General features: G+C 43.8%; 1 protein-coding gene across 1 annotated transcript in view; it reads right to left on the minus strand.

The window, feature by feature from the left end:
• Window positions 1–24,884, minus strand: part of KALRN (kalirin RhoGEF kinase) — a 789,193-nt gene that overhangs the window by 225,317 nt on the left and 538,992 nt on the right. Inside the window, exons 27-33 of the mRNA XM_023728788.1 lie at window positions 22,956–23,045; window positions 17,988–18,080; window positions 13,199–13,310; window positions 11,384–11,574; window positions 10,853–10,954; window positions 9,257–9,399; window positions 5,741–5,843 (exon numbers count right to left, since the gene is read on the minus strand). Coding sequence (XP_023584556.1) covers window positions 5,741–5,843; window positions 9,257–9,399; window positions 10,853–10,954; window positions 11,384–11,574; window positions 13,199–13,310; window positions 17,988–18,080; window positions 22,956–23,045 — 834 coding nt within the window. The remainder of the gene's footprint in view (window positions 1–5,740; window positions 5,844–9,256; window positions 9,400–10,852; window positions 10,955–11,383; window positions 11,575–13,198; window positions 13,311–17,987; window positions 18,081–22,955; window positions 23,046–24,884) is intronic.

Here is a 24,884-nt window from a genome sequence, read left to right on the forward strand (position 1 = left end):
CTCCCTGACTACCGCCTTTGCACCTAGTGGTCTGCTGCGTGCTCCTAGTGTGCAGGTGCTAGATACTGGGCTCTGGTGGACCAGGTGCGGCTCTAAGGGAGTTCTATTCCCAGAAGGCTCCTGCAGTCAGGCTGCCATGCCCCTGGTTATAGGCATCATATTGTGCCCAGTTATTCATAGGGATCTTTGGACTTCCCCCTTAGTCAGGCCCTTACCATCTCTGAACTGAGCCTTTCTTCCCAACCAGTAAAACAAAATTTGGGGCATGACCCACTACATTGATTTGACAATCCAAAGATTAGAAACTACTGAGATAGATCCTGAAATCTCCAGGCTTCTCCACAACTCTATTTCCCTGTCCCCCGTCAGCACATCACCACTATCAGACCACCTTGTATCTTAGGTTGAATTAGCTTGTTATTGAAATTCCTTAGTCAAATCACACATCAGCCCTGGGATGTTCAGCAATGTTCTTTCCCTTACAATTTTTGTAGAGAACAACATCTGCCACTCAATTTCACTTCAATACCCTGGTCTCCAGCCAGCCTGGACATGTCTAGAAATTCATAGTGATTTTTGGATGGAAAGTATTCCTACTAGGATGCATTTATAACTTTCAATTCAATACACACTTACTGAATGTTTCTAGCATGCCTAGCTTCGATGGTAAATACATGCACAGGGATCATCGTGCTGCAGATGGCCACTTTAGTTTTATTAGCTGGAAATTATTCGGTAGACATCCATCATGTTAAACAACAAGATGCTTCTTTGCTGCCATCTCATAACTCAGCCTTGCTTGATGTGAATTCTGTAATTCCGGATTTCTTTGAAGTCATAGCTGCAGAACTCCATCATTTAATAATACACATATAGGTAAGAGACTCTCTACAATGGGACACCATTCTCAGAGTAGCATTAATATATTCCTAGACAGAAGAGGGAAGGGCTCAGGCCATTATGGTTCAAAGTAAGGACACACATTTTCCTTCAGGGAAATAACACTTTTGCATTGGACAGGTATAAGGTGGAATCTAATTATTCACACCCATCTGAGGGTTGAACAACAGCAACTTTGGCAAAAGCTATTAATGTCATTTTACTAAGGCATACACATTAACTTTGTCAGTGTTTAATGCAGAAGTAAGAATATTAGACTGTTTCCTCGTCATACAATCCCAGCTCCTCTGCTATAGAGAAAAGCAGTGGGGTTTCCCTGACTGGAGATCTTAAAAGTGAGTCACACCAAGAGGTTTCCAAGTGCCAAAACCTAAGTGAGAAATGAGAAGGCGTGCCGGGCATTGGTCTCCTGTCCTCAATCTTGTCTTTTTAGCAAGAACTTGGATGAAGACACAGAAGGTACATTTATCCATTAATGCTGGGGACATAGCTAATAAATTGGATAAAATAATTTATATTCAAAACATGCTGGCACTCTGGGATGGGTTTAAACAAGAGAAAAATCTAATAACTATAAAGCAGTCCTATGTTCAGGTTACTAAATCACCTGCCCAATTAAGAGCATTCCATGAGAAAAGGCATGGAGATTTTATGAGCCAGTACTGAACACTTTACTAAAAATGGTTTACCATCTTAGCAAGGGTACTATACTCAGTACTCTAGAACAAGGAGCTGTATTCGATACTAGTTAGATCCCATCTGGAGTATTATGTACCATTCTGGATGCCCCCCTTTATATAGATTATTACACACTGGAGTAAATCCAGAGAAAGCCAATCAAGACATGAAAGGGTCTGAAAATAGATTAATATAAGGAACAACTGAAGAAACTGAGGATTTTTTTTTTAGACAAAAATATATTTGATATTCTTTCCATAGCTATGAACAGTCTGGTGATGTTCATCTGAGCAGTGGATATCAAAGGCTTGAGAAGTACTTAAAATTTAAACCACGTGCCATTTGAGTTCACTCCAACTCATAGTGACCCTATGTGTGTCAGAGTAGAATTGTGCTCCACAGGATTTTTTTTTTTTGGTGGGGGAGGGCATGGTTACTTTTCTTCATTTTTGTAAAAATACAGACAATGCAACGTTTGCCAATTCAACATCTTTCACGTGTACAATTCACTGCCACCAATTACATCAGTCATGTTGTGCAGCCATCACCAATATCTGTTGCCAAATTTAACACCGCGTTTCTATTTATATTGATGGAAACTAAGGACTTCTAACCTGAAGGAGAAAGTTAGGAAAAAAGACATGAAGAAGTCTTTAAAGCTTTAAGTTTTAAGCCGCTACTGGCTCAATGTGGTACAATTTGAAAATTTAAATGATAGAAATGGATTATAACCCAATAACTCACAATGCAGCAAATATCTAAGCCTTAAATTGTAAGGCCTGGCAAATGGAAAGCGGAGTAAAGTTGTTTTGTTTATAGATGGGTAAATTATAGCCAATGAGGTGGAAGCTAAATCACTTTAGTTGAGTACAGAGAAGAATATGCTAATAATTGATTAGAGTTATTAATGAAATTGGAGAGCAGAGCTCTATTCCAGAACATTCAAAGATTCTCACTTTGATTCTCTATTGAATTTGAATTTGTTAAAGCCTTGTTATCACAGCTCTGTGTTAGAAGAGTAAAAACATTCTAAATCACAATTATGTACTCTTATTAGTATTATCCAAAGCTTCACTTCCCCTCAGTAATGTTGGAAAATTAACCGTTACAGAATATGTAACAGGTGTCAAGTAAATATATTTTACTTAATCTTTACAATGACCCAATGAGATGGGAATTATTATCTTTGTTTTACCGCTGGGACATTAAGGCGCAGTAACTGATGCGACATGACACAGAGAGTAATTGCCAGAGCTGGGATTTGAACCCAGGTGTGTCTGTCTCTAAGGTCTAAACTCCTCTCCCACACCACATCATACAAAACACACATGAGGTGGCTGGAGGGGTGCTCCAGGGCCCCACTGCTGCAAAAGTCAGTCTATCATGGTCCTTCAATGGTTACGTTTCCTCATCTGCCCAGCCCAGCAGTGCCATTATCACCATCTCTCCTCTGGATTAGCAAAGGAAGATGGGGGCACTTTTCTAGGAACCCATCGCCATAATGACGCTGATCTCTGTGAGGCCCCTCCTCATCCCCACAGCCACCTTCGTTTGCTCCTCTGTTGAATATGGTTCAGTTTATGTGAACCAGTTCACTTTCTTCTCCTCATAATGTGTTCTCCTAACCACCTGCAAACCAGAGTTCCCTGGCCCTCCAGCATAGGTAGGGGGCAATTTAATACCATTGATAACATCTACAAAGTCAAGGATACCAATGAATGAATTCACTGTGAAGAGAAGTGCAAGTCATGGAGGATACATCGCTGCTTCTTATCACTGCTCCGTGTTAGAAGAGTGAGAACATTCTAAATTACAATGCATGGCCATCATACCCTCTCCTTAGTTTATTTTACAAGTGTGACTATTTCTAAGTGATTTTCCAGGGCTCAGGTATAAAATGTAAATCTCTCATCTTCTCCCAACATTCTATCCATGTCTCCTAAAGCCAGAGAAGGTAGTTGGGGCTTCATGTTCCCGACAGGCCAGGTTCTCCAGCTTACGAAAGCTTTCTGCTTGGAGCTAAGGAAATATCTAAGCTTCTTTAGCATATTTAGAAATACAATGTGTATGTGTTTAGCTGCTTTCGGACCACTGATTTTAGCTGCCTCTTAAGGCTGGCATTCCCTGGGACAGGGACTCTGCCCTTGCTATTCATTCCTTCTGCCGTATTTCCTGAGCATCTGTGTGTGCTGCATGCCGGGGTACAGCAGTGAAACAGACAGACACAGCCCTGCCCTCATCAGGGCTTTACAGCCTGGCTATAGAGACAGACATTCAACAAAAAATATACAAATAAGGATTCACATTTAACAAATAGTCCACATCTCTCCACAGTACCCAGCACATAGCTCGACACATGGTGGGTACTTTTTCACGAATATGTGACTAATGTTTTGTGGAATACGCAGCTGAGTTAATTTTAGCACTGGGAATTCAACGCTTTGACTTTTAGAGTGGGGAAAACACAACGGTGAATCAGGAGATCTGGGTTCTAGTCCCTGTGCTTCCACTAACTGCTAGAATTTCTTGGGCAAGTCACTAAACCTATCCGGGCCTCAGTTTTATTACTTGTAGAATAAAACGTAAGTACTGGGGTTCCTCATTAATAATGAAATGGCTGCTGTCAGAGATGTTCTGATCTAACCTCACTTACCTTGCAAGAAAGACGAGGGCTGGCTGGAGCCAAGGACTTCCTAAGACAAATGGCTCCAGCGTAGGGGTCTGTGTCTAAGTCAGGGCTCCTGGAAAGATGGATTAGCAGCTGGAAGGGATGGATCCCCTGAACTGTGAAACTACTAGGCAATGTCTGAACATGGGCAACACTGCATTTTACTTACCACTCACTGATGGTTTAAGAAGAAACACTTTTATTCATTGGGCAGTTTAGGTTATATTTCTAGGTAACAGATTAGAGGAGAAAGGAAAGCATAGAAATAGACTTGTTCGTATGTTTTTACAAGCGGAAAAAACCTAATTTTCCATTCACTCTAATAGTCAGTCAAAAATGGCTTAAATACTTGAAGGCAGGAAGCCAGATGGAATTACCCTGAATGTCCTGTGAATACAGCATGATTAGGGTGATTTGGTGCTATTATATCAGCATCCCAGGGAACAGATTTCTTTTTTTTCAGTAAGAAAAAATTAGGAAAAATCCTAACGAATACATACCATATTTTAAAAATACTCAGAATACTAAAATGATCAAGGACACAGTCTATTGCCTGAGGCTGAAGGAGCAGGCCAAAATAGTAGATCTGGAAAAACTAGGGCCAAATAGTCTTTGAAAATCCATCACTTTGTTAACTTCGTTAATAAAATCACTACTATGCAACAAAAGATCATCTCCCACCAAGCAAATGAGAGTAGGGTGGGACATGAACCCTTTCCCTCCTCCTGCTGCAAATTCAGACAGCTGAATCCCTCACCTGGCTTGAGCAAATGCAGTCTTTGCTCCAGTCTCCTTTCTTTCAGTCCCATCAGAGCTCTTAACTCTTGCTTACATGCTCTAAGATGTAAGAGAGCAAGTGACCAGGTTTTCTTACAAGACTACTACATCTCTTACACCTTGTTTCAGGTACCACTTCCTGGTCCTCCCACCCTTAAGGCACTGAGCTTCAATGGCCAATGGCCAGAGGAAGGCATTATTTCCAGTAGAGCCATGTTGGATACAATGCCTCAGCAACCAGCATCACTGTGGCCATTTCTCAAATCATTAGTCTTGGTCTAACTTTGAGATAAGCTCCATTCAAGTCATTGTAAAAATGAGCCAATTGCAGCTACTAAACTCAGGAAACTATCTCAACCTCAGCCGCCTGAGTACCATCCTCCCAGAAGGTCGAGCAGCCCAAGTAGCCCAGGTGGGAAATGTCTCAAGGAGAGGAGACCTAGACTCTCTCACTATATACCCCTTTCCACTTCTGGTAACCTCTCACAACAGGGGAGGTCTGACTGACCCACCCCAATCTTTTATCTCCTCACACAAGACCTCCATGCTACCACACACCGCCTCCAGCCCTGCTCTTTCCCCTTTGGCTGGCACAAAAAGACAGCTGCATTCTGAGTTAGTCTCCACATTGGGAGAAATTCCTCTAGGGCTAACTCTCCAGGGGTGGTGAAGTCAACAATCAGTCTTGGGGGAAGGAAGGTTGGGATACTGTCCTACCTTGTCACTGTCCACTGTGTTCTGAGAGGTCCTAGAGGCAATGGAGATGGTGTCTGGCTGGCTGCTCCCATCCCCCTGGCTGTCAACATCCTCCACTCCATCCCTGCAGGAAGAAGAGAAAAAAACAAGGGTGGGGGTGGGGGGAACCACTGTGGGTTTAGAGTACACAAGGATTTTCAGCTGGGCTGGCAGAGCAGCGCCTCAGCACTTTCTAGCAGGGATTTATCTAAAATTATCCGGCTAAAGGGAGCAGCACTATGTGATTTTCAATGAAGTCACCTTTTATACTTAGTAAACATATAATCACTATGTTGGTAACTAAACGCAAAATGACCTCCCCCCGTCTCCATAACTCCTCTGGCCCATGCTGCAGAGGGGGCGACTTGTTTACTGGGAATGGGTTTATAACAGGTGGTAGGAAGATGCACATCCTCCTTGGAAGCCAGGCTTCTATCCGGTGGACTGGATCGTCTCCAGTAATCTCAGAATTCAGAGTATTCAAATAGTTTTTCTGCAAACTAGGATGGGGGTTGGTTTATAGCTAGCCTATAAAGAAAACAGAACGGATAAAAAATTTTTTGGACTTTTGTTTCTTTTGCTCAAGATATTTTCTCTAGGAGAGATTATCTTTGGGAAGTTCCGGATGTTAGATTCTCAACTCCTGGGTATGAAGGGGAAATGTACTGCCTTTGTTCTGGTGGGTCTTGTTAAATTCATGCTTATTTTTGATGATTTCTTATCAACACAGAAGGCCAAGTCATTTTCTTAAAGACAGAACAGTCACAGATTCCATAGCAGCTTTTGAGTCAGCTGTGCTCCTGAGCTGCTGCTAAGACCATCTCCCAAGTGCACTTCTGGCATTTGGATCCCTTCCTTGGTCCCTGGACCATACAGCTGTCCCACTCACGTCTATTCAACTCTGCAGCTTTAGAATCATGCCCCAATCCTGCACTGAACCCATAGCCAGAGCCAAGAGGGACTGGGTGCCCGGGAACTGATGAAGGCTGAGTGGTCTGTGTCAGGAAAAACTGGGAGAGCGAGGCAGGGGTTGAATGAATTAGAACAGGGAACAACAGCTCTTCCTATGGAGGCTTTTAAGAAAGCTACACTCCTGATGCTGCTTGTACACAAGTCATGGCATTAGGGGACGTGGGTATCTGCTGCCTGAGAATCTGATCACAGTGGAGTCCTTGGACAAAATGCCCCAAATGATGAAGCCACCTCATAGAGGCCACACAATTACAACCTGGTGTATGTCTGAGAGTGCATGTGGACACGCATGTGCACACAGGTACACACTGTGTGCATAGTGTCTACTAGTGCATATGCATAATGTCCACTAGTCATAAAAAGTGTTTTCTCCCACCCAGGTGCTTCTCAGAGACTGCTGCCTCACCGCCACTTGTGGGCTTGGGAAATGCCAACTTATTTTAATAAGCCGCACATTCGTAGGAAGAAAACCTGCTGTAAAAAGAAATTATGTGACACATTTCAAAACCCAAAAGAAAGGACTTTTAGATCATCTGTTGTTCTGGATTATCTAGGACACTGCTCCTCACCACTTGTAGATGTTGAGAGATGGCTGTACTTTCTGCTTCCTGCTATTTTGGCCCATTTTGGGACTTCTGGTCCAGTCCAGATGAAGGCTGTTCTGGGGGCTGTGGGGAGCCCATCCAGGAGTGTGGGTGGTATTTCCCAAGCCAATCCACTCCTCCATAAACTCTGTCCCCATTTCCAGGGAACCAAGCTAATCTGATTATAGACTGCCTGATTATTCCCTGTGGAGCCTGCCAAGGTTTATCACCCTCTCATTACAGGACTATGACAGAGGGGCATTTCCAAGGTATGTCCTTCCCATGTTCTACCGTACCATACCAGCTGCCGATGAGTCAGTACTGACTCATGGTGACTCCATGTATGTCAGAGTAGAACTATGCTGCATAGGGTTTTCAATGGCTGATTTTTCAGAAGTAGATTGCCAGGCTTTTCTTCCAAGGTGCCTCTGGGTGGAGTTGAACCTCCAACCTTTTGGTTAGCAGCTGAACATGTTAACCATTTGCACCACCAGGGTCTCCTCTGATGTTCTAGAATCACTCAAACTCTTCAACTCTAGGGAAAGGGGGCTATTTCACAGAGTAACCCTAATAAACCTCACCTGAGTATCCTCTCATCACCATAATCCTGGACAATCAGTTCCTTATAACTGCTTCCATTCTATCTTCTTCATTAAAATAGGGGTTGCCTGAAGTAGGGTCTGTTTCTAGCACTAAACTAGGTCTATGTCTTACCTGCACTCAGGAGGTACGAATATGGTTACATTTTGTTCTTCCAGCACTGAGAAAGTACCCTTATCCTGGCTATGTAGGTCTTGGGGCTTCTGCCCTGGTTACACCCTTCTTTTGGCTACCACTTCATTCTGGCCAGAGTCCTGGTGTGCAGTGGTTAAGAGCTCGGCTGCTAACCAAAAGGTTAGCCGTTCAAACCCACCATGCCACTCCTTGGAAATCTGATGGGGCAGTTCTACTCTGTCCTATGTGGTCGCTATGAGTTGGAACCAGTTCGACGGCAACGGGTTCACCTGACGAGTGTTCCTACTCCGCAGGCCCCGTGGTAGCTCCCTAGCCTGCTTATCCTGGTTGATGCCAAAGGGTCAACCAAATCCTGTGTATTTATTCCATTCATGAATAGGGAAGGAGAGGAGACACTATTACTACCCATGTCCATCATCCTTGGAACTCTACTTTTACTGGTTTTTTTCCCCAAACTTCATATGAAGTTTTTATATGCCTTCAAGTTCTCTCCAAAAGAGTCATTGTAGGTGACTGTCACATGGAGACTTGAGAAGGAGGTACTTAAGAAGTCATCCACTGGTCTAGAGAAAACTGGGATTAGAAGGGCCCAGGGAGATGAAGATACAAGAAATAAGTCCTCTTCTGTCCAACCACATTAAATCTCAGGCGAATGAAGGCGAGGACTTTGTGGGGGTTGTGATAAGAGTTACTATTCGATTGTCATAATAATAATACCACACTACCACCACATCGCCCCACATAACTGGTCCAGGGAGCTCTCACACTTAGAGCTCATCTCTTTCCCAAAGCCTTCCCCAGACACTCCACTCCAGAGCTTATATAAAGTCCCCTTTCTTCGAATTCTTCTAGCATTTACTGTCCCTATGGATACTGGCTCTTCTTATCTATTTCACGTCTGTCTGAGACATGACTGTTAGATGGTTCTGGAGGGAAGAGACTGCATCTTACACCTTTTTTTTTATCTTCTTGTAGCACCTAGTAGAGTGTTTACCAAATAAGCAGGGCTCAATGACACTCTGCTGAATTGAATTGACAGTAACTGGTAAGATGCTTAAAGATCAGATCACTCAGGGAGAATTCAGGGGACATTCCAGAAGAGGGGTACCCCCTGCAGAGTAGCACCATCCCTACAGAAGCCAAGGTTCACCCCGCTCCCGCTCCCGGAAGCATGTGAGGCAGAGCTGGAGGGAGAGACGCTGGTTACCTCTTACTATTGTTCCTCTGTTTGGCTGGTGTTTTGGGGAGCTGAATTGGCTCCTTTAAAGCTCCTTTCAGGTGAATGATCCTTTCTTGAATCACCTCTCGTATGTTCTTGATCCACTCCTGCTTGGTTTCAATGTTGGAGGCCTGGAGTGCCACAGGGAGAAAGAGTGAGGACCCTACTTCTCTTCACCATGCCCAGACAGTTCTCAATCTTCCTCTTACAAGCTTAATCCACTATTTTCAAAGATACCAGTATTTGGGGAGTTTAGTTCCCATTTTATACTTGTAACTTTTCCAGGGACATGCTTCTCTAACTCCTAGATCAGGACTGTGATTTCAAGACTCAGTGTAGACTTTTACAGGGGTGATTTTCAAGGAATTTAATAACCCTTAGGGCACTGACCAACCCTGATATCTGCCCTGGGGCTGGAGCAGTATATGGAGGCCCTTGCTGGGTCAGGAAGGAAAACTTTGGCTGCTAGATACAGGGGAGGTCTACAGGCACTGGGACTGGGGGCATTTAAAGGCAGTGGCTATTTACCAAAAAAATCCAAAAACAAAAACAAAAAAACTCAGTGCCGTGGAGTCAATTCGGACTCATAGCAACCCCACAGGATGGAGTAGAGCTGCCCCATAGGGTTTCTAAGGAGCAGGTGGATTCGAATTGCTTATCTTTTGGTTAGCAGCTGTAGCTCTTAACCACTGTCCCGCCACAGCTCCATTTCCCAACAGTATGGATATTTACTAGGATGTTAAACACCTAGTGTAGCTACACAGGCTCATACTGACTAAAAGTCAGTCCTGGGGTTTAGCCTGCTAAACCTGGTAGTTGAAGGTAATGCAACCATTCCATGAAAATCCCATTAGTCTTTGTGAATTCTTCTCTGGGAAACTTTGGTCAGGGTTGCACTATCTTTTCCTTGGTGATAGGCATGGCCCTGATAAGCAAATGACCGGTGGACACTCCATCTTCAGGATCCCTGCCCAGCCAGACTAATGGGACCACGGGCACTCATTTAACTCCCATGCTGTACTCTGGAGAGCTAGAATGACTCCTTAAAGCTGCCATGTGGTGAAAGGACCCTACCTGTCCTTCCTCTCAATCAGCATAGTCCCCGTGCTATTACGATTTACTAGAGTTTCTAGGATGTAACTTCTCAGGGGATAAGGTCCATATCTTAGACATGTTAGTCCCCTGTAGCTGAGCAGAATGTCTTATACATAGAAGGTGTTTAGGAAAAAATGCTGAATGAACGTGGAACAAATCGAGATGTCTTCTGTTAAAGGGTCAATTATTTTTCTTGCCATTTGAGGTGGGCATATGGACAGAACATAGCCTAAGTGGGCCCTGTTGAGGAAGTCCAAGAGGCCACTCCCTGCCCTCTGCCCTCCATGGTCACATGAGCATATGGACTCAAGAAGACCATTTGTCTTTGAGATGTGGGTCTACCTTAAGATAGAATTTGCTTCTCAATACCCATGAGATGCTGCCATTCCCAAGAGAGGCTCCGTGGCCCAGTGAAGTCTCCAGCCCCACATCCCTCTACCCCCAGTACCCCCAGCCCCAGTCTTGTGCCCAGAAGAGAGCAGTACTTACTTTCAGCACTGTTTTATTGTCTGAGGATGGGGTGCGCCCAGACCACAAGGCAAATTTGCAGGGATCGCCCTCTACGTGCTCGGTCACACCCAGCTCTGAGGTCTGTAGACAGGAAATGCCTGTGAGAGGCGGGGAAGGGGAAGGCAGTGGGGAAACTTAGGGCTGGGGTGGGAAGGGAAAGGCAACAAAGAGAGGACCGAGGGAGGGGCTTCTGTCAATCAAACTTAAACAGACTGGATATTTTGTTCATCTACCCAGGATGAAAGGACCTACAGGCATGTGCCTGATCAGCAGGTACCAGGGAGGGAAGGTGAAGAGCAGGTGCTAAAAGCAAACAGAAAGAGCTGCGAAGGCTAAACGCAGAAGTGGCAGGTGAGGTGGGAGCCTTCCCAATAGGAGAGATTCTCATTTGTCTAGGATGGTTTTGGGTGGAGGCAGGGGAAGAGATGAGCTGACTATTTCAAGGTCCCTTCCTGCCCAAGGGCTCTATGAAAGCAGGGCGTCTTGTCTTACCCCACCTGCCCCACCTACCAGTAGCTTGTTCTTGTAAACATATTTTGTGTGTCCTGAAGAGTCTTTGATCTCCTTGCTAAAAACCAAGGAGATCTCAAAGAGGAACAAATGCCGCTCCCGCCCCTTCCGGATCAGCGACTTCGGGTCCCACACTTGAAAGGCATCTTGGAGAATCAACTCCCCCTGCACGGCCAGGTTCTCCTCGAACCCTGAAAAACACCCATTTCCAGCCTGTGGAGTTTCTCTACTGGTTCATTCAGTGGCACCGTCTCCACTCCTCTCTTGGAGTTACCCTAATTGTTACCACTCACCATCACCTCCATCTCTTCTCTCCCTGCTGACTCCTGAGGCTCCTCAACACTTAAATAGCCAGCTTCGCAGAACTGTAATTAGGCCCCCATTCCTGCACTGTGTCTCCTATATACATAACTCATAGCAGTGGAGTCTCAGGCAAAGGTCCCATGTGACCTCCCTCCACCCCTTCCTTTACAGCTCCCCACTATTCCTAACTCAGAGCTCCGAGGCTGAGGACAAACACTGCCTGATGGAGTATCCTTGGTGCCACTTAACTTGCCATCACTTTATTTTTTATATTCCACTCCTGGGTCTCTTCCCTTTGGGTGCTCCTGTACAGTGTGGTACACAAACCTTCAACAGTTCCTGACAGCACTCTAAGTCTGTAACAGAGGTCCTCAAACTTTAGTGTGGATAAGAATTACCAGGAGAGCTTCTGAGAACAGATTCTACCTTATCCTCCCCCCGACCCCCGCCCAAAAGATTCTGACTCAGTAGGTGTGAGGTGGAGTCCATGAATTTGTACTTCTGACAAGTTTTCAGGTGTTGCTGCTGCTGCTGGTCCACAGACCGCACATGAAGTAGCTAGATCAGAATACAGGTCAGGGACAGGCTGGAGTAGCAGGTACTCGTAGAGACACCCAGAGCAGGGGAGGGGGCAGGCACAAACGGAAAAGGGTGGAGAAATTGTGGCAACAGGAGTATGTTCAGATGGTTAGTGCTCAGTCTGGAGAAGATATCCAGGGTATCTTGTTCTCTAAGAACTGGGGCCTCCTGTGCTAAGGGTAGACCAGGAAGTACTGAGATCAGACCAAGTCTCTCGGATGGAGGAGGTGTCAGAGGGGGATGAAGCCTACAAGGGAAAAATAGCCCGCAGGTTAACACATTGGTAACAGGGTATACCAATTTCCTTTAGCACTCTGCCATCCCAGACTGGAATGCTGAGTCTTAATTCATCCAACAAATTCCACCCCAATATGGCTGCTCTGCCCATCTGTTCGGCGGTGTTCAGACCACTTTGCTGGAGCCTTAGTCTATAATGTTTCCATGTTCCAAGAACATAGTTCCAGAAGACTATATGTATTTTGGTGAGATTCTATCAGGTTTATCTAGCTGGACTTTCCTAACCTTCTAGGAAAGGTATTAAGGGGGTTTGTGTGTGTATGTGTGTGTGTGTGTGTAAGAGTAGGATTTCTACTTCTCCTGATGACAAATGAATGCAATGCAAATGCAAAACAGGACTGCTGTGGGTCAGGGGCTCTAGTGCATTGATAGTAAGGATGGCATTGGACTATGTCATAGGCACAAGGTGTCCACATACCTTAAACAGCTTAGGCATGGTCCTACCTGGAGGCAAGGTGTTAGCCAAATTGGTCCATGAGAAGCGCCCTCTCACACCCTGAGGACTTATGTAACAACTTGTGATTTCTCTTTTTCCAGTCTGGCATCTTGCCTGACTTCATGCCACTCCCTCCCATGTTGCTCCCTTCTTAGGAATGGGAGGAGGCCCCCCTCCCCCAGGTCAAGGAGTATAGCTACCTTCCAGCATGCTGACGTGCATGGCATCATTGGCTTTCTTTGGGACGCTGAGCATCACCTCCAGGCCGTCCTTGAGCTCCCCTTTCCCTTCTTCACAGCAAGTTAAAAGTTCCTGGGAGAAGAGTCCAACTACAATTAGAACCATTTCCTCCGAGCTTTGCTGTCCTCCCATCATCTAACCCATCAAGGCAATTACACACCAGCTTTATTCTCTGTAGTGGTTCCTGCTAAGCTATAAGGAAGGTGGGGTGGGGAATGTCTCCAAAGAGTTCAACCACTATTATTTTTCCCAGACTGAACTTCCTTAACATACTTTAGTTCCAACTAACTCAGTCCAACTCAACCAAAATGGCTGGCATTAAGTTAGCAACTAGGGTACTGGATTGCCCTCCTGGAGAGGGAAATATCCCTGATACGGCATGCAAAAAGAGGTACAGTATTGGGGAATCATAGAAGGAAGAGGGAGGGAGTGCTAAAGAACGCACAACAATCATATATCACTGGCACAGTGGTTAAGAGCTCGGCTGCTAACCAAAAGGTTGGCAGTTTGAATCCACCAGCTGTTCCTTGGAAAACCTATGGGGCAGTTCTACTCTGTCCTATAGGGTTGCTATGAGTTGGAATCAACTCAATGGCAACAGGCTTGGTTTTGCTTTTTTTTACTGCCTGAAGGCTGACTTTTACCATACTGGGAGCAATTTGAGGCTAGAGACATTTTAAGTTTGTAACATTTCAGAGTTATAAAAGATTTTTAGATCACATGGATCAGGAATTCCTAACCTAGGGCCAGTGATGGGATTCTAGACTAGTCCTTTCATTGTTAGATGAGGAAACTGATTAAGAGAGGTGAACTGATCTTCCCCAGGTCGTGTAGCTCTTTATAAGCCATGCAGGGGCTTGAATCCAGGTCTAAATCCAAGTCCAGTACTCCACCCACCATACTGACTCTGCCTCCCCATATCCTCTACTATACTGGGACTTCCTGGAGGCTGGGGACCATGTCCTCTCTCTTCTACATCCTCATTGGAGACTAGGTCATCATCATCCCATAAAAGATATGTAGTATCTGGTTGATAGAGAAAGATTATTTCCAACTATCTTAGGAATTGTAAAAATTTTTTGGACTATTTTTGCCCAAACACAGGAATGTTAACTTTTCATTTTTCTATCGAGGTACTGTATCTTGCTTACTTTGACACTGGGAAGGAAACAGTAAAACAAGTCTGCAATCCATAATCTCTACTTGTAGGGGCAGCAAGGATATGGGGAGTTAGGTAAGGGTGTACTTCCAGGAAAGAAAGAATTTGACCAGATCACCTCCTGTAAACATATTAACGACAGACCTCCCGGCAAATAAACTGATGATACTTGCTAGCAAAAGAGTCCTTATCTATGGAATGCTTTTAGCAGGATATATCTGGCCTGTCTACAGGAATTCTTATGGTAAATAAACCTGGAATCTGTGGCTTTAGGGGCATGGCTCTCTGGGAAGTGTCACATAAACCATGCAACCATCTAAGTAAAAAGTGAATATGTCTCATGGACAAAATGGCTCTCTTCAGGGAGATACGACCACATACATCATTTAGAGACCTTGTATGTCATCCTGATCCTGCAAGAAAGGACCTACAGGTGCCTTTGTAGTCCTGGGCTTCTCCCTGTTTCACCTCTGCCTTGGGATTATTTGTATTTTAGAAATTACTGGTAAAGCTTGATGCTTGATAAGATATCTGCTTCATGTGAGTTTGATTTGAAACTCCAATCCTCTGTGTTACTTCAGATACATTCCCATATGAAAAAGGGAGCTTTGAATGCCCAAAGAAGAAGTGAGGCCCCAGTGAACATGTTTGGGAGGTAGGAGTGATCAGTTCTAAACTCTGTGGTGGTTCCAGTCAGTATTAAGCCACTATTGTCCAGAAGGTTGTGTTTACTTCTGCCAGCCTGAAGTTCTCCAAGTCCCCTTGCCCTTAATTTCCCCCTCCCAATCTGTTCTCATACATCATCAAAGGAACTTCTGAGGCACAAACATAAGAGAGAAACAAGAAATATGCTTCAGCTGGCAACAGAAAACACCAATTAGTTGAATCCCTTAAAGCAATTTAGCAGGCCCACCAATCTACCAGCAAAGTCAATAAATTCTCCTCAGATCCTTGATAAGGAGAAGGCTCCACATTTAATTGAGCCTCCAGAAGGACGGCTATAGCTGATTTACACAGAAACCATCGAACACTCTGACATATAGTTACTACTTTCATGCTACACCTAAAGTGATGAACCCCAGAGAATACTGATAATTAAATATCAATTTATTTGGAATAAAATTGACTTTAATGAGAAAATAAATCCCATATTATTTATTTATAGTAAAAGCTCAGCAAACTATTTTTCTTTTCCTCAGAAGGCATGCTGCCTGCTGGCACATTTAAAATCAGTCCAAATTATCTTCAGTCTTTTTTTCAATCATTTTACAACTTTCCTACAATCAAATTCCTTCTGCTTTATTATTTCACTTTTCGGTTATCTGCACAGTTACCTCTGATGTCCAGTTCCAGGATGAAGACCAGGAACCCACCCCTCCATCTGCCTAAAGTAAAACACAGGGTAGTCTGTTCCCTTCTTCATGTCCTTCCCTTGTTCTTGTCACCTAATCGATCCCAGGGAACCTCAGCCTATAGGATTGAAAGGCAGAGGTGAAAAGCTATATTTCTCTGACAACTGCATCCTAATTGATTTAAAACATGGCAGTGTCCGTAGGATAGTTTCTGGTTTTTTTTTTTTTAATTCACAATCCTACCAATTCCTGAAAAGACTTTGAGATACTCAAAGCATGGAAAAATAGATTTTAAAACATCTATTAGCACAATAAAAATAATTTCAAAGGGTCAAGCATTCAGTGGGATAGGGAAGGAGAGGATAATTAGACACAGAAATCTGGGCTAATGAGAAACTACTGCGAGTAAGCACAAAGCTCTGTGCTAACTTTCTGATGGTCAAAGGCTCTCCTGGTTTAAAGGTAGGAAACACACCAAGTTTTCAGACAGATCCCAACCCCTATTCTGAGCTTTTATGAGAATTTCTGTGAGTCTTTATATAAAAACTAGTTCCTGTTGAGCCGACTCTGACTCATGGTGACCCCATGTGTGTCACAGTAGAACTGTGCTCCATAGAGTTTTCAGTGGCTGATTTTTCAGAAGTAGATTGCCAGGACTTTCTTCTGAGATGTCTCTGGGTGGACTCGAACTGCCAACCTTTTGGTCTGCAGCCGAGCAAATTAACCATTTGCATCACCCAAGATGATGAGATCGCCAGAAGCAGCTCTGCTAAAACAGCCAAGGTATACTGCACGGTGTTATTTCTCACACTGATCCTTAATAAAGGCCAAGGGCATCATGTTGAGTTGTAATTCTCTAAATCATTTCTGCAGGGCTGAATGATTTCAGGGCCTGTAAGTAGAAGCCTGGAGTCTCTTCTTGGAAATGAGAAAGGTGAAGGTTCACAGGAGGGATGCTGAAGGGAAATGATGGTGCTCAGCCCACTCGACCCAGACGGGGAAGAGATGTATGGGGCACAGGCATGCCACACCCTCCGCCTTACTGCCACCCCACTCTTACTCTAGAACCACAAGTGCTGAGCTGGGAGGTGTCATGGGCTGGGAATGGTAGGCATACTCCATTGTGACTGGAGCCCTAGATTTGCAACTAGACTGGTTCTCAGATTTAGTCAAGCTAGAATACGTGAACTTCTGTGGAATCTCTAGAGATGAGCTGAGAAGAATCAGATTTTCTCTGGAACGATACTGCTCAAAACATGTCCTCCACTATTCATTTCTCCTTTGCATTTGAGGAGCAACTAGCAACATATTCAAAGTAAGGGAAACCTTTATAACTTAAGAATTAATATAGATAGTTGCTATATAGCTGCTTACAATATCAATGTTTCTCAGGCTTTCTGGAGAAATACCGTATTTTCATACTATTGGTATATCCTTATTTGAGAAGAATCAACCCAAATTCCTCAGTGTTTTCCGTAATTTGATTATTTGATGCCTAGAAAAAGGTTTTGAGAGAAAATTCAAATCTCTTGGTTGGCTCTAAAAGAAGCCCTAACATATGGGATCTGACTGATACAAGAGTGCCAGTGTGTTTTGGTATGTGCTCTTTGATTACTTTCCCTCAAAAACCTTGTTGTCTTGACAGATACAGAGATTAAGGCAATCACAGGTGCCATACTGGCCTCTGCTTCCCATGAAAACTAAAGCCCAGTGCCGTCAAGTCGATTCCGACTCATAGCGATCCTACAGGACAGAGTAGAACTGCCTCACAGGGTTTCCAAGGAGCAGCTAGTGGATTTGAACTGCCGGCCTTTTGGTTAGCAGCCTAGGAAGTGAAAATCTTAAGACCCTGGCCCCTGAGTCCATCAGAAGCAGGGGTTTCTAGGAGGAATCTGCCTGAGGCTGGAGCAACAGGAAAGACCTGTAAGTGCCAGCCAGCTGCCTAAAGCGGCAACCCCTAAAAGTTGTGGAGTGGTGGGTAGATTTGAAAATAGTCACAACTTACTCCCACTCCCATTTTCTCCTCTTTTCTCCCCCAAAACAAGCATCTGGAATTTCATGGGTTGAGACATGTAGTCTGGGACCAGCAATCCCGGCATGGGCTCATTGTTGAGGTTCTGTTCTAGGTAGAGCAAAGGCTTTTAGGGGGAAGATTCCCCATCCTTAGAGGCAAAGGTGAGATTCCCTCGCCCTGGGGAGTAGGGCAGTGGGAGGATGATAAGAGGAGGAGAGAGGTACCTTCAGGAGCAGTTGGTACTTGGTGATCCTCTGGACAGGCTTAATTAGGTAAGAAGAGATGGAGTTGGCCAGACCATGCCGCTGTTGTATCTCCTACAGGGATGAAAACAGACACCATCAGACACGGAAGGGCATGTGCATGCTCTGGGAGGAAGGTGGGCAGGGATAAGAAGAGACAGAAGAGAAAAAAAGGTTAGAAAATTATAGAAATTAGAAAATTTCCCTAATTATACAAAACGTTCTTTGATGGGGAGATGGGAGTAGAAAGGGAAGCAAGAGAGACCAAGATGTATTTATAAATAGAGAAAATAAGAGAGATGATGAAGGGGGAGGAACTTTAGGGAAAGAAAGCAGATTTGTGAAACAGAAATAAAAATACAGCAGAAATGGAGAAGGATAGAAACAGAAAAAGAGAGTGATGAGATAAATAACAGAGGAGGGTAAAGGAGAGGTGAAGAAATAGACATGAAAGGAAAAGAGACAAAGACGAGAGAAGTAAAGGAGGGATACAAAGGAAGGCGGAAAACGAGGCCCCAATTTCTATTTTGATGACTCCTCAGTCTTTTTCTGTCCTGTAGTCAAAACAGCATAGGGACATAATCTCTTCTGCTATCTTTCTTCTCTTTAAATTTAACACATCCCAATTTAGAATCATCACTTTATTTCTTATAACTTCTTCCTCTGATCAACGGCACCTCCCTCACTCTTTAGGTCTCTTGAGCTGGAAAACATGGAGTCATTTACAGTTGTTCTCCTCTGTAATCACTGGTGACAAATCTTCCCTTTTCATTTCCACCACACTACCCTCATCACTCATGCCTGGGCTAGGACCATGGGCTCCATTTGGTTTTTGTGCCTCCAGGCTCTCCTTTCAATCCACTCTCTGTACTACCTCCAAAATGATCTCCTACCCCCCAAGGACTAGGTGTATGAAGGTCAGAGAAGGATGCATTTTAGTTCCTGCCCTCAAGAAGCTTACAGGTGAGCTGGCTGAGAATACTCAAACATAAAATAGAGAACAACCAAGGACGACGAGGGTTGCTACAGAGAAAGAGACCACTGGGACCAGGAGTGGTCAGAGACGGTTTAGTACAGATAAAGTCTTCAGCTGGGGCTTAGAGGATAGGTGGGGTTTGGTGAAGTGGAAAGTTGGAGAAATGGCACTCTACAGGGAGAACATTAAAAACAAAATATAAACATTGAAGTTAATCACTGTATGTTTAGAGGATAAAGAGGACCATGCCTGAGTGGTACAGAGGACACACACCTGGATTCTAGAAGAAGTGAAAAATACAGTCAGATAAGCATGATATAGTTAGGTCATTGATGGGATTGAACTAGAAAAATGGAGTTAGGATTTGATGGTGAGTTTCTCAATGGTAAAGTATTATAGATCTTAAACAGAAGAAACACATGGTGAAAGCAATGTTTCAGAAAGAATAATGTAGGCCTAATAAGCAACATAGGAGGTAGATGTTGAGGGAACAGAGAAAGAGAGACCAATTAGGAGGTTATTGCAATGTCCGGGTGTATATACACGGAGTTACCATATGTTTATACCAGTTCCACTCCTAGATATATACCAAGAGAAATGAAAACATATGTCCATGCAAAGACTTGTACACTATGCTTATAGCAGTGTTATTAATAAAAGTCAAAGGTGGAAACAACCCAAATGCGCATCAACTGATGAGTGGACAAACAAAACGCGGTATAGTCATACAATGAAATATTATTTGGCCATAAAAAGGAATGAAGTACTGATAACATGCTACAACATGGATGAATCTTGAGAACATTATGCTGAGTGAATGAAGCCACATGTTATATGATTCTATTATTATGAAATGTCCAGAATAGGGAAATCTAGAGAGACAGAAAGTAGGTTAGCGGTTACTTAGGGCTAGGGGAGATGAAGGGTCAGGGGGTTAATAGCTAAAGGGTACACACTTGCTTTCTGAGGTGATGAAAAGGTTCTAAAATTGACTGTGGTGATGGCCACACAACTCTGTGAATACACTAAAAACCATTAAACTGTACACTGTAAACGGGTGATTTGTATGGTATGTGAACTACAGCTCAATAAAGCTGTTATTAAAAAAACAAACAACAACAACAAAAAAACTCCAGGTGTCAAACACAGGAGCTTGTCCTAAGCTGGACTTAGTAAGAACCAAGAGTTGGGAAGAAAACAAGAAACATGTTAAAGTTAGACTACATAGGACTTGCTATGGGGCTATGCAGTTGGGGGTGAAGGAGAGGGAATAATAATAAAAATTACTCCGCTTCCCCCCAGTTCCCCCAGAAAGTAGTGATTTTCTCACCCACTCGCCTCCTCTCCAGAGGTATGTAGTTACAGCAGGGCTTGCTCAACGGTGATGGGCAAAACGACTCTTGGGCAAATGAACTTGGTGAGTTTATTTGGAGGCTTTAGCAAGAGAGCACAGCCCACAACGCGCCTTTGACACTCTTCCCTCTGGGAAGACCTCCAGCTCCAGGAAGGCGGCATAGGCAGCAGTGAGGAAGGGGCTGCTCCCAGTAGCTAGGGTAGGCTGAGTAACCAACAGGACAACGGACATCGCAGCCATATTGTTCTCACATTTAGGGTAAAATATTCTGGATCATGTGAATGTGCGGGCTTTTCTGGGAATTCAATTTTCTGTGTTATTTTTACAATAATGAATAATAAGAGAATGCCTTTATTAAGGATTTATCTCTTTTATAAAATGAAGGCCTTTATAAAGTGAAGGCCTAAAGAAGTTGGTTCCTAAGTGTAGAACTTAGGAAAACCCTCCTGATGGAATGGAAATAAGCTATAAAGATTAGGTTCTCTGGGAAGCTTTGGGAACAATCAGTAACAATGAGTATACTGCTCACCTTCCCCACCTCTACAGCCAGCTCGATTGATGCCCACTGGATGGGTTTTCTGGCTGCCATTGGCCTTACCACCAATATAGGGACTCACCAGGCCTTATGTGGGGGGTGGGGAATTTGGGGGAATATCTGACTTATCAGTCAAAGTCTGGAAACTGGCTAGAAACGGGAATGTGAGGAGAGTAGGACGAAATGAAAATGCAGGTAATGTCAGGCACTGTGATGTGTATAAATATGAACCAGGCATACCACAAGTCCTCAAGGGCTCTGAGGTAGACAGAGTTGTGTGTAATAGAAAAGTACATTGTTAACCTGCCAAGAGGCAAATGGTTACAAATGCTACAACAGATACAAAGTACAATGCACACCCAGAGAAAGGAAAGCATTCATGCAGGAAGCAGCATTTGACCTTTGAAGGGCAGACAGAATTTTGAAGACTGAGTGCGTATGTGCGTATGTGTGTAGGGGGGCAATCCATCGTACAGGGAGAACAGGTGAGCAAAGATAAGGAAGCAGAAGAGTCTAGGGCATGGTCAGAGCACTGGATGTGTATGTTCAGGGGAGGGCAAAGTGGAAGACAGGGCACAGTGCATTTAAAACTTCCGGAAGACCCTTCTGGATACTGCTGCTAAATAATCAACCAGGAACATCATAAGGGACATATGTTATCAATAAAAGATAATGGTGGTATAGAGCATCTAATATGATATCCAATAAATTCTGATAACAGATTAGAGAAGCCTTTTTCTTGGGTTCTATATAACCCCAGAAATTTCAGTTTGGAACTCATAGGGCCATTTCCATTTTAATATTCCACTCTTTTAAAAATCATGTATTTTTTTCCTCATTCCGGCTTTCTCCCATTCAAATGTTATTCCTTCACTGAGCAACAAGATGTTTGTAGAATTATTTCTGCTAACGGTAATGTCAGGCTCAGAGATGGTTCACGGAAACCATGTTTACATGCCTTTGGGTTCCCTAGGGGGCCTACCACACTGTCTCAATAGGTTTGGTGTTGAGGCATGGGGACATTCACGTGTTTATGAAAGGAAAGAGGACAGCTAGGCAGAAAGACAGCCTAAGAGGCAGACAAGAACCCCTACATTTAAAAAGTTCTGAATTTCAAGTTTCTGTCATTTCTGATCTGACTACCAGAGTAGCCATCACTTTTACAGTCTGTCTCTCACTGGGTCTGGCGTTTTCCTCATTTCTTCTCTGCCTCTTGATCATACTTTGCATCCTCAGTGACCTATTGGATTATGTCCACATTATGGCCAATAGGCTACTCCAGCATTAAATAGATTTATTACCACTATTTCCCAACAGCACTGTGTCCTCATTCAAAACCCAAGGATCTGTGGAGGCATGTCAGCATTCACTCTGCTCTTGGCTTCTGTTACCGCAGAAGTGCTCAACCCTGGCTGCACAGTACACCCACCAGGGGAACGTTAAAAAATTCCAAAACCCAGGCCAATCACATCAGAATCTCAGGAGTGGGACTCAGGAATCAGTAGTTTTCAAAGCTTCTCAGGTGATTCCAATGTGCAGCCAAGGTTGAAAAAGATTTCATTAAGGTAGTGGTTCTCAAACTTGAGTGTGCACCAGAGTCACCTGGAAGGCTTGTTCCAACTTAGATTGTTGGGCTCTGGTTCAACAGAGCTGAAGGGAGGTCTGATAATCTGTATTTCTAATAAGTTCTCAGGTGATGCTGATGCTCTTGGTCTGGGGACCACCATTTGAGAACCACTACAGTTGAGAGAGCTGTGTATGAGGAAGAAGTAGAACATCTTAATCAGGAGTTGCATCATAATCGGTCTCTCTCCATATGAGATTTATGGCTAGCTAGGTTTGGTGTTGAGGCAGGAAGACAAATTTGCCTTAGCCAAAATCACAGCACTTGAGATGGGCTCGGGTAAGACACGGGGCATAAACACTGTTTCTGTTTTTTGCCATACTTTATCCATGAGGAACAGGTTTTCAGTGGGCCATAAAGAAAAACGAAGAACAAAGGATAGCTAAACATTCATCATCCCAAAGGAGAGAAGCATTTCCATTGGCTCCTTAACTGCTCAAGAATGGGAAAACACAGCTTACATCAAAGAAGGTGCCTGCGTGCTCCAGGATCAGCTGGTTGGAATCAGGCTTGTTTTTACAGTAGGTGACATACATCTGAAATTTGTCTGCCTAAAAAGAACAAAGACAGTAACAGATAAACATCCATTAGTTGCTCCCTTCGGTCCACTGTGCCTGATGGGCTAAGCAAGGGCTGTGCAGTTAAACCCTCAGATGTTGGTGCCTGGATTATCTGCGGCAAATGTCCCATGGTCATTCTACCCACTCTTCCCTCACATACTTCGGGAAACTTTTTCCCTATCAGCACGTGGAGAAAGCTGGTCAAAAAGTGAACTTTTTTAAATACTAGCCTGTGTTAGAAAGGAGCCCTGGTGTGTAGTGGGTAACAGCTCAGCTGCTCACCAAAAGGTTGGCAGTTTGAATCTACCAGCCACTGCTTGGAAACCCTATGGGGCAATTCTACCCTGTCCTGTATGGTCACTACGAGTCAGAATTGACTCAATAGCAGAGGGTTTGGTTTTAGTTTGGTTGTGCTAGAAAGAATTAGAAAAACCAACTCACATATAATATACTCTGAAGTTGGACAGAATTTATTTAGAGATTATTCCCTCTTTTGGATCACCTATAATTGCTCCCTATCTTGAAAAACGACAGTATTTGCTCAAAAGGAAAACTCAAGGAATGAAAATCAAGCATGATCTCCGAGGGAGATCTACTTGTACTCCAAATGTCTCCACTGAGAGTAGTTTCGTCTCCAGGCGACTGGCTATGCCACCATATCCCCAACTTCCCAGCAGTGATGATGGGAGGACAAGAAAAGCAAGTAACCCCTTAGGGCAGAGTCTGAACAATGATTCCTATCCAGATTATTACTTCAAGTCAAGAACCTTATACCAAGCCAAATCCATTGCTGTCGAGTCAATTCCAGCTCAGAGCGACCATATAGGAAAGAGTAGAACTGCCCCATAGGGTTTCCAAGCAGTGGCTGGTGGATTCAAACTGCTGACCTTTAATTAGCAGCCAAATGCTTAACCACCGTGCCACCAGGGCCCCTTATGGCTAGGTGAAAATTCATTTCTTATTTCTGACTTCTGAGTTAGTGCTACACACACCTCCCACTGGGTAAGGTGTGTGTCATTTGGCCATCAAGTGCTTTCCCATTGGTGAACTGCTGCCTATGTCGGTGTCTACAGAGCAGTCAGAACGTCCTCTTCTGAGAGAGAAGTCTAGGTATGTGCTCATCAGAACAGCTTTCACTTATGCCAGCACTGTTTTAAGTGCCTACGTATATTTACTTACACTCATCGGATCCCCACAAGAATCCGATGTGCTGAGTTCTATTACTATCACCATTCTCAAATGAGGAACCTATAGCATGGACTGGTGAAGTGACTTTAAATTCTCACAGTTAGAAAGTGGTAGAGCCCAGGCAATCTGATGTCAGTCTCTGCATGGTCTTAAACACTGCCTTTCAATACATTACAAACAACATTTTCTACCCTTTACTCCTCCAGTACACACATATATTAAGATTAGGAGACTTAAGAAGGTTACCTTAGGATTATTCTTGGCAAAAGGTGAATATTTCATGCAATCACCAAAGATTTTCTGAAACTAATTTTAAGGGTGAAAGGTCAGCTGTTTGAACCCTCCAGCCACTCCACGGTAGCAAGATGTGGCAGTCTGCTTCTGTAAAGATTACAGCCTTGGAAACCCAGTGGGGCAGTTGTACTCTGTCCTACAGGGTTGCTATGAGTCAGAATTGACTTGATGGCAAGGGGTATGGTTTGGTTATACTACCTAGGAGGTACTCATCATCCCTAAGAGATGATGATAAATCATACTGATGGTTGATTGTAAAGCAAATCCACAAACTGTATGAAACAAAATGCCAAAAAAAAAAAAAATCCCTTTATTTAATGGTCTACCTTGCTTTTCTCTACTGTGACT

Source organism: Trichechus manatus, unplaced genomic scaffold (genome assembly GCF_000243295.1).
Source record: "Trichechus manatus latirostris isolate Lorelei unplaced genomic scaffold, TriManLat1.0 scaffold00026, whole genome shotgun sequence".
In the NCBI taxonomy this organism is placed as follows: domain Eukaryota; kingdom Metazoa; phylum Chordata; class Mammalia; order Sirenia; family Trichechidae; genus Trichechus; species Trichechus manatus.